The 12,283-nt window shown below is 35.7% G+C and overlaps 3 protein-coding genes across 4 annotated transcripts in view; 1 reads left to right on the top strand and 2 right to left on the bottom strand.

Annotated features, from left to right (window-relative positions):
- Positions 1–12,283, bottom strand: part of LOC135126384 (uncharacterized) — a 100,031-nt gene that overhangs the window by 50,643 nt on the left and 37,105 nt on the right. The gene's annotated exons all lie outside the window — the stretch shown is intronic.
- Positions 6,206–7,776, top strand: LOC135126380 (putative nuclease HARBI1). Its single transcript, XM_064052394.1, has 4 exons — positions 6,206–6,707; positions 6,763–7,049; positions 7,102–7,299; positions 7,350–7,776. The coding sequence occupies exons 1-4, from the start codon at positions 6,505–6,507 to the stop codon at positions 7,742–7,744; spliced, it is 1,083 nt and encodes a 360-aa protein (XP_063908464.1). The 5' UTR covers positions 6,206–6,504; the 3' UTR covers positions 7,745–7,776.
- Positions 6,474–9,197, bottom strand: LOC135126381 (uncharacterized). 2 transcript variants are annotated; one of them, XM_064052396.1, is made up of 4 exons: positions 8,822–9,197; positions 8,356–8,760; positions 8,148–8,306; positions 6,474–8,094 (listed from the first exon to the last, which is right to left on the bottom strand). In XM_064052396.1, exons 2-4 carry the CDS (start codon positions 8,758–8,760, stop codon positions 7,786–7,788), a joined length of 873 nt encoding a protein of 290 aa, XP_063908466.1. In that variant the 5' UTR covers positions 8,822–9,197; the 3' UTR covers positions 6,474–7,785. The 2 variants fall into 2 exon arrangements, with proteins under 2 accessions (XP_063908466.1, XP_063908465.1); XM_064052395.1 differs by having other exon boundaries at positions 8,356–9,197.

Below are 12,283 nucleotides of genomic sequence, written 5' to 3'. Positions count from 1 at the left end.
CTGCTGAGGAAATTTTGTCAAAGATGTTTGCGGATTCTGTTCAAGTCGTCTCAAATCATCAATAACTTCCGCAGATACTGAAGGTCTTCCACAAGATTTCTCTTTGTAGACACTGCCAGTTCAAACAAATCTGTTAATTACATCTCTAATCTGAGCTTCTAACGGTATTTGTTGAATTATTAAATCACGGTATTTGGCCAGATATTCTTGCAAACGGTTACAGAATACACGCATTCCTCGTTTACGAAGTCCCATTGCGATACCAAGACCCAACAATTAAAGTGTCTTCTTCAACAGAATAAACTGCCTAGAACGAAGTGGGAAAAACGAGAACACAGATCTTGTTTCTTTAAATTCTACATGGCTGCCAACCAAAGCTGTCAATATAATTAAAAGAAATTAATTTATTTTCATGATTTTTTAAATAAATATGTTAAATTTTCCTTAATAGAAAAAACTCTATAAAAGAAACTTTTTTATTAGGTCGTTGTTACAATCGTTCTTTACAGATACTCGCCAGAAGCGGGTTGTTTTACAAACTTCAACTCGTTTAGTACACTGTGGTGATTAATAGGTCTAATATTTTGTCGAATAAATATAGTGCATCATTGTAAAACTATTTTCTGCTACGGTTCTGGACCTTCGTGGCTAACACAAATCTCTCCTTTGCTTTAGGCGTGTCATAAACAACCTGAAAATTTAAATAATTCACATAAATATGTGTGCAATATACCATTTTCATCTGCTAAACCAATATCCTTATTAAAACTGTATTTAATTTGATTTTTCCCGCTAGATTTGAAGGCCACTTTTCTAACGTTACCATTCCAAACTTTGATTCATCTCACTTCAAGGAATGTTTCTTTATCTTGTCTCTGATTACTAAATGTTTTTTTACCAATCTTTTTGATTCCTTTATTTCGTGTTTCGCCCGATGCGTGTCTTACTATTGTTACTTTAGGAAAATTGCAGGTTCTGAACACTCATTAAGTCCTTGTGTCCTTTTGATATAATCGTCGGCAGCTGTTTTAATTCTTGCTCACTCTACTCTACTATTTCTCTCTAAAAAATATTCGATCCGATTTTAGAATCTTAGTTTAAGCCTTCAAAATTTTCACTAGTTGTGTGCTAATAAATTGTGAGATTTGCGCTCAGTTTTAGGGAATTGTTTTGAAAGAAATACTCCTAACAGTCTAGCAGAAATTTGCTGTACAATTTTTATATCAGGCAACTTAAGAATGTTTCGACCGATTTCAAGTTTATGTGTGACGACTCTAACTTTTGAAAAATTACGACCATGGCAAAAAGCTTTCAATAAAGGCGCAAAAAATGGAAAAATCAAAGAAACATGAAAGAAGTAAACGCAACAAAATTATACAAGACGGTCTCGAAAACACTACAGGCAACAAAAACTGTCCATGCACTTTTTGTCAGCAAAAAATTGAATTTAAAGTAAGTTCTAAAAAACAAGAAACGAAAAAGCAACGCCAAGTGCGAGTCCCGTCTTCTGCACAGCACTTGCTCCCACAAACTGCACAGATTGAAAATAAAGCCCTCATTAAATCCCGCGAATCCGCGTCCGGTGGCTGGGCCGTCGGTTGGCGACATCGTCAGCCATATGGTATCCAAAGTAGCCATAAAATGAGCGATAAACCGTCTCATCAAATATACATTGGCCGGCATCGAGAACATGGCGATAAAAAGGAATAAATAATAAAAAATGAAGAGGCCACACAGCTAGAGCTCCACGCCAAGATCATTATATCCCATTGATAGATTTATCACCCATTTTGGAGAGTGCGCGCACAATATCCATAAATACACATACCTTAGAGTTATCGACTAGTTAATTGGCAGATTAAATTGTTTATGAACTCGGCCATATGCTGGTAACCCAATCGGGGCCTGTTATTACTGCTGTCTCACCGTAATGGTCGAACATCTCTCCTCCTTTTAGCTAGTTTTGGCAGGTATGAGATACTCAACGCGGACGTTTATTAGAGGCCGCGATCGACGCGAGATACCATGCTTGCACGACTTCGGGGAACCGACCTGGGGGAGGTGGTTAACGCATAATTCCTACTTTACGGAGTTTCGGCGGTTACGGCTCTATCGTCAACCCCACTCCACGGTGACGCTCTGTCACATTAGACAGCCAAGATGTCGATCAAGCGTATAATATTTCATACAAAAAATATGTGATTTGTTTGACCTTCGTGCCCCCAAATATCGTCAAAACAAGAGGAAATATCCATTCAGTTTACAAAGGAATTCATACTAAAATTGAAACTAAAGATCGCTATAAAAACATGAACAACATAATTTGTGATCGAGTCGCCCTTGGAAATGATCAGTGATAAATGTCAAAAAATGACAAATGTATTTTTATTTTTTGCAGAATCAGTGCGAAGTTACAAGATAGAAAATTGTTTTCGTTATAAAATAAATTATTATTATTATTAGTTGAGGTCAGTTGTTCGCGCCGTGGCGGATTTGGCTGGGAAAAAGATTCCCAAATTGGTGTTTGCTGATAAATTAGGCGATTAGGTTTCGCCGTCGCAGGCTCGTCATCCCCCAGATCGGTCCGCCGATAGGCCTTCCGTGGCCGGGCACGACAATGTAATTTTGGCAACGTTATGATTAATTCCGGCGTTGATAAAGAAATCTTTTTGTGCGGTGCCAGGGCGAAGGCGGCAATCGATGGAAAAGTGCGTGACGTTGTCGATCAAAAGTGGGCCCGCAACGAGACAGAAAAGGAAAACTCACAAATAATTAAAATACCAAAACGTTATTCCAAATGCAAATTGTGCGTGCGTTCGGGACATTTCCTTGAGGCATAAAAATATTTATATATTTAACAGTGTTCGGACGCCTATAAATTGCCTGTTGTAAAACAGTCTTCAAAGCGTTTATATTGCCCCATAAGTTGTAATTATAATCGCATTTTATACTAGAATTAATAACCTTTCGAAGTGAGTTCTACGTAAGAGGGTGCTTACACGTTATGAACTTGTTTATTATTCAAAACATTAAGGCGAGTATTTACGTGTGGCGCTCGTAATTGGTCGAGAGGGAATTATTCGGGTTCAACGCCGAACTTTGCTTATTTACGAGATGCTTCCGGTGAAAAGACGTTGCTGGTGTTAAGTTTGCACACTTCGGCTGTGCTCGAGCTGCAAAAAATTTAAATGATAAATTTGTTGCCGAGTCGTTTTTAAGCGCGCAACATCTGCGTGATGTATAAATTACGATGGCTAAATATTTATGTGTTAATTAATGGGAAAATTATTAGTTGTGTTAATTCTGGCCCGTTTGTATGCGTTTATTTGCTTGTTTTTGAGGCCTTGGAGATTTTTTTTCTTAAATGTCACATTTACATTATGTAATAAGATTGCTACACTTGTAAATACGACGCGGTTTATAAATATTTCATATATGGTTATTTCGAGAATATGGATCTCGAAAACCTACGAATTAACTTCATTAATTGTAGAGCTCTTATATACTTTACCCGGTGAAAAATGTTTACATAGTTTATTGTTATCATGTTACATCTAAAAACTACCTAGTTTTCTTACTTTCCAACATAGAGAGTTTGTTAATTATTATAAAGTTAACACTAGGGACAAAATACATTGTTCGGAGAAAGAACTAACATCACATAATGGTCCATAATTTTTCATTCTTTCGACCGTGCCTTTTTAGTTCTTAAATATTTAATATTTTTAATCCATTTGGAAGAAAATTCTCAAAGCCTCCTCTAAATTGAGCTGTGTGGCTTTGAACTGACCTGACTCATACTCTCTAACCTGCTTAGCCCTCCTTGATTTTACCTTTTTACCTGATCTGACCTGACCTGATCTACGCTGCCTTGATCAACTATAACCTGACCTGGGCTAATCTGAGCTTACAGAAGTATACAAACACCAGAATCTCAGAAATGCGATTTGACTAAAAATTTGTTTCATATACGAATTTTCAATCACAAAATGCATTTTTAACTTTCGCATCTAAAAACTAAGCAATTTAAAATGAACATTTTTCTTCCAAGAAGAATAAATCCCTGACGGTCAGTCCAGGTACTTCCAGACTACCTGCCAGCGCTTATTAATCAAAAATTCTTCCATCTATTTCTCCCCTTGATGATTTTTCAGCGAAGCTCATCGTAATTTACAACTCATGCATTTCGTTGGAAAAATTACCACGACCACCCAGGCGACGGGGCAAACGCAGACATGCCCTTACGTCATCACTTGTCAAACTCACAATGCTAATGTTTTATGCATTATGCCCATATCTCGCTCAAAATCTGTCCCATGCCGTACCTGCCAATCACGACCCACAACACCACCTTCCCTCCTTGGCAGCGCTCCCATTAGACGAAGACGGCCGCTCCGACGTGCGTCAAAAACCCCTCAAATTGGGCGCGTTTTGTGCCATTTAATTTATATGCTAGTTAAATGTGTTCAGTGATTTGTCGTGCTGTGTTCGCCGGCTATCGAGATGGTAAATATCCGCGGACAACAAATGGAGAAATTATATCTCCAATAACATCGTTTCCCAAAGTCATTATCTACTCCCATATAAAATTTGACGAATGCCGTCTTCGGCTTGTTAAAGCTGGCGATGGTCGCGGCGACTTTTTGCTACTCCTAGCTTGTTTCTCCACGATGATGATGATGCTCGATTATGAGCAAAAAGCCCGAGCTGGACACAAGTAACGATCTTGTAACGCTGAAAAGGTTTACATTTGAACGACTCGTTTTATTTATAATTTATTCATGGAAACCTGCTGGCTGCGTTTATGCCTTCATATGGGGGCAACACGCACGAGGACTCGCATTTTCGGATTGGTGAGGCCTCAACGCACGCAATCCGGGGAAAAATGCCACAAGAAATCGCCCGTCGGAGTAATCGAAAAGCGGATCACCCGGAGAAAGTCCCTTCCAGAATAAAGAAATAAGGATTTTCCGGTTGTTAAGCTTTTTTTAACCCGGCAACTTCAAAAACGTAATAGAGTGTTTAAGCCAGACGCTGGCTTCATCCTCACCGACAAAACGCACATTCACTCTATTTTTCGTGTTCTAACTTTGAGCTTTCGCAAAACAATCTCGCCTTATTTTCTTCGTTGTCGGACCGTTATTCCGACGCATGTTCGCTTGTAGGACTTTGTGAGCTTTTTTGAGTGCGCTTTCAATTGAACAACTTGTTCCGCCGGTTCAATGAGGACATTGCTTGGAGTCGCTTTCCTAACTTATCTTCTTGCCGGGATGGCTCTTTGTGTTGTCCAATAAATACGCAGCGTCGTTGCAGTTGTCAATTTTACGACTAAATGGCAAGCGCGGAGAATCGTCAGAAAAATGAGACTCTTGCAGAAGAGTGTTAATTCTTGGCGAGGACAGGTGGATAAAAAAACTTACGTCTGTATATGCGGGGTCAAGTTCAAATTGAGTATCATTCATTGCTGTTCAAGTTTACGGCCTCCGAGCTGTCGTGGCGGATTTTAATCGACTGCGGCGCACTAAGACGCAAGATCATTTATTGGAAATTTAATAATAATTAAAGACAGTCGTGGCCGTAAAGTTTATGTGCAGAGGATGGATTTTACTTTTAATGAGGTTTGTGCTGATGGGGTTTTGGTTTATGAATGTGTGATTATTTGCTGTAAAGCAAATTAATGCAAAGTAATATGTAACAAAAATAATAAGTAGTTAACAAAAACAAAATTATAACCAAAAATGTAGTCATAGTAAAAAACTATAATTCATAAAACAACCTAAAAATCAATTAGTTTTTGCCAAATCCTTATGTCAAATGTAAACTTTTAACCGATTTTTCAAAAACTGTTTCCTTTTTGTTAGTTTTACTTACATTTTGTTTAATTAGGACACAGTCTTAATTTTAATGTTGATTTTTATCTACCATCATTTTTGAAAATAAATGTACGTCCCCTCATTATGAAAAACTTCTTGAAATTTTATTTTAATCTTTCGATAATTTTCGTAGATTTGATCCACATGAACGTCATTAAGTAAATAACATCTTTATGCGCTTATTGCGTGTCTTTCATACCGACAAGAACAACCACGGTTTCAGTACCTTCTGTTCTTGAAACAGTAAATACTTTCTTAACGGCATATCGTGCACAAAACCAAAGTAAATCAATCCTTTCCATAAACTTTACACGCATAAAAATGGTTAATGCCCATTTGCACCAACGTTAGCAGTAAGCATTGCTTAGCTAAGCAATTCTTAAAAGTAACTACTTCTTAAATTGTACAGTTGTTGCACCGTCACTGCTTAGACTCTACTTAACCAAGTAATACTTAGTTGGGGAATTGTGTAAAAGTTTCATTTCTATTGGCAACACTGACGTTTGTTGTTATTGGAACATCAAAAATTTTAGGTTAGTTTGTTGTGTGTACGACAGTCAATGACACCGCGCGTATGTAGTTGTGATATTGTTGAATTAATTTTATGTGGTGTTGAATGTGTGTTTAAAAAATGGATGTGTTCGACGCGTACGAGGATGACTTAGAAGTCATTGAAATTGTTGAGATGGGAATTCCACGGCAGATGTACACTAGAGCTGATCATTTCTATGGTTTACCAGAGCTTCAATTTTTCCAAAGATTTCGACTAACAAAACCAACAGTTTTACATTTATTAACGTTAATTGAAGAACGTTTGGAATTTCCTACAGACAGGTAAAAGTGGTTAAAAAATTTAATGTGTAAATATATTATGATTTGATCATTACAGAAATCAGGCGGTGTCACCTATAAATCAGCTGCTTACTACATTACGATTCTTTGCAAGCGGGGGCCATTTGAGTACAGTAGCGGACTATATGGGAATGCACATCTCAACTGTGTCGAGAATAATTAGACGTGTATCGGACGCTATAGCAAGGCTTTACCACCATTTTATTAAGATGCCCCAAACTCTCATGGAGCAAAGGCTTATTCAAAATGGTTTTTTTGACATCGCGAGATTCCCAAGAGTGATTGGGGCCATTGATTGCACTCATATCAAAATTGAATCACCAGGTAAAGATTTAAAAAACCAAAAACACATTCTTTTCATTGGAACGTTTTTAAGGTGGAGAAAATGCTGAAGTTTTTCGCAATCGGAAAGATTATTTTTCAATTAACGTTCAAGCCATGTGTAATGCGAATATGGAGTTTACAAACGTAGTTGCTCGGTGGCCTGGTTCTACTCATGATATGACCATTTTCAATAACTCGATTTTACGAGCAAATTTTGAGAATGGAGATTATCCAAATTGTATAATATTGGGTAAGTTTCAGTTTTTAATATGTGTAAAAATACATTGCATTTGTTTTCAGGTGATGGTGGCTATGGTGTAAGACACTATTTTTTTACACCATTATTAAATCCACACACTCAAGAAGAGCAGTTGTATAATGAAGCTCATATTCGTACAAGAAATGTCATCGAAAGAACTTTTGGTGTCTGCAAACGAAGATTTCCTGTGCTAGCATATGGATGTCGATTAAAAAAAGAAACTGTTTTGAGTATTATAATTGCGTGTGCAGTCCTGCATAATATAGCTCGACAAATGGGTGAAGATGAACCTCCTCTCCCAGCTGACATTAACCAGCATGAACTGCAGCGACTTATTGAAGATGGTCAAATACCAGAGGTCAATGTTATTGACAACCAAAGGAGGGGCAGTGAAATTAGAAGAAATTTTATAACAAATTTTTTTGGAAATTTATAAATTTAACAAATAAATGTTTTATTAATATTTTATTTTATATTTTATTGTTTTTCCGTATTATCCTGTTTCAGTTTTCTCAGCTGCTCCTTTTTTATTTCAATATCTAGTTCTAAAATTTGCTTTCGAAGCAAAAATTCAACTTGCTTTCTTTCTTCGTCATGTTTTTGTCCTTCGAGTTGTGCCTCAACTAACTCCATTTTCTTTGTAGCTAGTTCGTCGTAAGTTTTCGACAAATGGCTGGAATGTAGTGCTGTTATTGTTGGCCTCCTCCTATTAATGACTGTTTGTAACTCCTTTGATTTCTTTTTTTTCAGGTGTTCAACTTTATAATCACCCCAGTCAGCTTTAAACTGCAATTAATTAATATATATAACAGATGATAACCAACACAGAAAAAGCTTACATTTGCATTTTCTTCCCCTTGGTCATATGTATCAGAAAACACTCGTTTTTTTGTTTTGTGAACCTCATCCATTGCTTCAGGTATGTGTGGAGAAGAGGTGGCAATGGGCACCACATTATCGTTTTCATGGTCTTCGTTATCTTCTTCACCTATAGTTTGCTATAAAAAAAAAAAATAAGACCAATTTTTATGATGCTGTTCAACTTACAAATAATTCACTATCCCCGCCGTATTGAGTTTCCAGTCCATACACTGAATTCTCATCCATGGTGGCTAACGTTAGCTGCAGGTATGGATCCTCACATTTTGAAGATGAAGGACCACCTCCTGTTTTTCGCATAAACACTTTTTTATCGGCCACTTCTTTTCGCACTTCTTTTTTTTTATTTGTGTAAAATTTTTGTAATGAGGTTACACTCCTCATGGCACCGCTAGGACTACATGAATTAAATTTATTCGTTAGTTCTTCCCAGCACCGCTGCTTCTCCTTATTTGTAACAGCGTCCGTTTTTTTATTTTCTATAATATGACGCTGTTCACTGATTAATGTTAAGACAAAGGTCTTTTCATCTGCCGTAAAATTTGCTCCCCTCTGGCGCTTTGTACTATTCATCTGAAAATAAAACATATGTACATAATTCTTTACAACAAAACGTTGTAATTGTGGTACATACCTTCTTTATATTATTTTTTGTCTTGTTAGAACTTTATTCCACACTTTTCACCGCTGATTACAAAACACTCACGAACGCTGCTACTGTTGAAAGGTTGAAATGGCTGAAATGATTGCAAAATTGCAAATTTTCGATTTCCAAAACCATCATCCAATAGAAACGAAGTATTGTTCCGTTACTATGGCTACCGCACATGCGTTGTATCGTTGTGTCTCGTTAAGCACTGCTTACAAATTTAAGCCACAGGTAAACGGGCACTTAAATTAAGGATTTCTTAGAAGGCTTTAAGAGAGAGTTAACCGTTGGTGCAACACATTCTTAGTTTTAAGAACCGCTTAAATTTTAAGTATCTGACTTAAACGTTGGTGCAAATGGGCATAAATAATGTAAGAACTGTGAGCATCAAATTATGGAAACCAATTACAACATCACTTCATTTTCTCCGTGGCCGTGCTGGCAAAGTTGTTCGAATAATGAATACATTACATTATAAATCACATCCTGAAACCCCGTAGGTGTATACGCAAAAAGAAAATTTCCTTTTTCGATTTCATTTAGCGTAACAACCTGTTCAGATGCTATCAGCAGTCGTCTTTTACCTTTTTCATCATCGACCAACTCTTCGTTGCCTACTTATTAATTACAGGTTTGGTAAAACGCATAACAAAATTATCACTTAAAGTGCCTTTTAATATTTTGATCACACTGATATTTTAATTTATGTATATCATAAAGACACCTGCGTCTTCCTCCAAACAAAAAATAAATTAGCCAATTATCCTTCTCTTTCTCCTAGAGGTTTTCTAAAATAATAGGCTTGGTTAGTAAGCGGATACGTTCTGAGATCATGGTTCCAGCAGCAACCACCGACGGGTAACCGAAATGGCCGGCGTCACCTGCAGGAACAGGAAAAATTTAATTTGAAAGATTTCATTTCAAAATTATAAAAATAACTTGAAGGGATCGGCCGAATAAAATAGACTAACGAGTTAATTTTTTCGGCATAATTTAGTAATATTTCAAGTTCGTAGTCGTGCTTCGGCGTTGCGGCAATAACTCATTCCGAGTGCGCCCCGCCGCCGCCGCCGCGTTGTAATAAGGAATCGGAATAGCTTTATCGGCCAAAACCGCAGGCACGAAAGAGTTCTTCTGATGTTAGTTTCGACATTTGGCTGGTATTTTTGCTGTTTAATTTTTGATGTTACTTAACTCGGCTATCAAAACTGTTGGAGAGAATGCTAATCTTGGTTTCCTAATGTTATTGCAAAATTTAACAATAAGAGTGTGTTAGAGAATTATCGAAGATGAAGAATGCGTTACATTGAGCTTTGAAAATTGAACAACCTAGGAGGACCCGAGAGGACTTTATTTTGATTTGTGAAATTATCAATGAAAAACGTAATACCTAAATGTTGAAACATGCGTTTCGCAAACATTTTACAAATTTCTTTGGCATCCTACTTTTTAATAATCGCTGGACAATAAAGTCTGTAAAATAATTTATATCCACGAAATTTTCTTCGCCTCTGAAACATAACAGTGTGAAGAGTACCTATATCATGGCTATTTACTTAAAGATTTATCTTTTTTTAATCATTTTTACAATTTCGGGGAAATTAAATGAACCGTTTTTTAGAAATGTCAATTCTAACACCCTCAACAGAAGAAACTAGAAATGCCAACGTTTCTTGTCTCAATATTGAATACTCCTAGATATTTATTTTATTATGAGTTTATGTGACGGAGTATGGACGATTAATTAATTAAGTCCATACAAGTCACATAAATTCACTTAAAATCCGAGTGAAATACAATATTTTATTTTCAAACGATTAATATTCTTTTGAAATGATTATTTCCTGCTTAGCATGGTTACTATGGTTGACAACCACGAAGATTTTCACATTAGAGATCTGATCAGTCTCCTGGAAGACCTGCAGTAGGTATCTGAGAAAATTGTTGATGATTTAAGACGACATGTACAGAATCCGCACACATCTTTGACAAAATTTCCTCACCAGACAGGAGTTCCTATTGCAACATGAAACTGAAAAATGGGTATTGACGAAAGGATTACAGAATATTTTTTAAATTAAAAAGAGAGTGAACAAGTGCCTTGAACAAAATGGTGAACATTTTCAACATTTACTGTAATGTGTAACTGCAATAAATTTGTTTCTTTTTATTGTAATGAATCAGTTAGATACATTTTTTAATAAGATATGAAACATTTAGGCAACCAGTTATATAGATGCATGTGGTCTTTGTCATGCACCCTTGGGCATTTGGTAAAGTGCAAATCTTAGAGGAGGCAAGTTTTCATGACCTACTTCGACCCTATAATCATTTATAGAAACCCTGTATGTGTTAATTATGTGATGTTTTAAAATAAAATATTTTATGAACTCGCAAAGAAACTATAAAATTTTATGAACATAGTTCGTCAAGTGCATCATTTTTTTCTTTTTTATTAAGTATAATTTTGATGAAAAATTTAGTTGGCTCAAATTCAGTAGGTATTGCAATTTTTCAAACATTATAACCTTTGAAACGATATAGTAACATTCAGTCAGGAAATTTTAATTTTTATTAATTTTTCATACTATCATTAATTTCCTGTGTTCTTACTTTGATTTTAGATTGTTTTGAACAAGTTGTGGAGAAATTGTGGGCAGCAAAATCACCACAAATAATAAAATTAAAACGAGACCATAAAAACAAAAAAAATATTTTTTTTGACACATAAAATGTTTCGACAAAGTACAAGGCTTTTATTGCAAAGTGAGTAGATTATACTGTTTTATTAACAGAGTCTTAGCTAGTTTAATTTAACACTATATTTCATTACTTCTTTGTTTTGTAAATTATTCCAAGAATTATACAATTTTAAAAATTACGTATTTAAAAAATTGCAAGAATTATTTTGTCCAATATTTAAACTACTTATGGAATGAGTTTAAAACCAGCAACGAAAACTAATAAAATTAGAGCGTTATTCAGATTTTGTTTAACAAGAGAATAAGGAAAATTGATTTTTTCAAACTTTCATTCACAATGATCTCCAATATTTTTTCTACTATCTTTAAACGATGACTCATTTTTTATTTTGGATTGGGAAGTAAACAGGCTAAAAAGTGCTGTTCAAAAAGTTATTCTTGAAATAAGTGAAATTAACTAATTACTTAGCACTGTTCTGAAATGACGTCACCAATTGCTTGGAGTGGACGAAGACGTAAATTTTGCCTAGCGTGAAAGTGTTCTAGCAGTAGTATGCTTAAAAACCATTCAAAATTGAAAAAACAATGGAACCTAAAAGGAAATAAAACCTTAAATGAAGAAAATAATCAACTTTAACCAACTCTTATATACCTCCATACATCATATCTACCTCATTGTAATTATCTTCGTCTTGAAATTCCACTCCATTCCTCTAATAATTCGCAAAGAAAAAAGAAAAAATAT

This window comes from Zophobas morio, unplaced genomic scaffold (assembly GCF_036711695.1).
Source record: "Zophobas morio isolate AGI-343-1 ecotype UQ-CSIRO unplaced genomic scaffold, CSIRO_AGI_Zmor_V1 ptg000010l, whole genome shotgun sequence".
Classification (NCBI taxonomy): domain Eukaryota; kingdom Metazoa; phylum Arthropoda; class Insecta; order Coleoptera; family Tenebrionidae; genus Zophobas; species Zophobas morio.
This window is presented reverse-complemented; position numbering and strand designations above follow the sequence as displayed.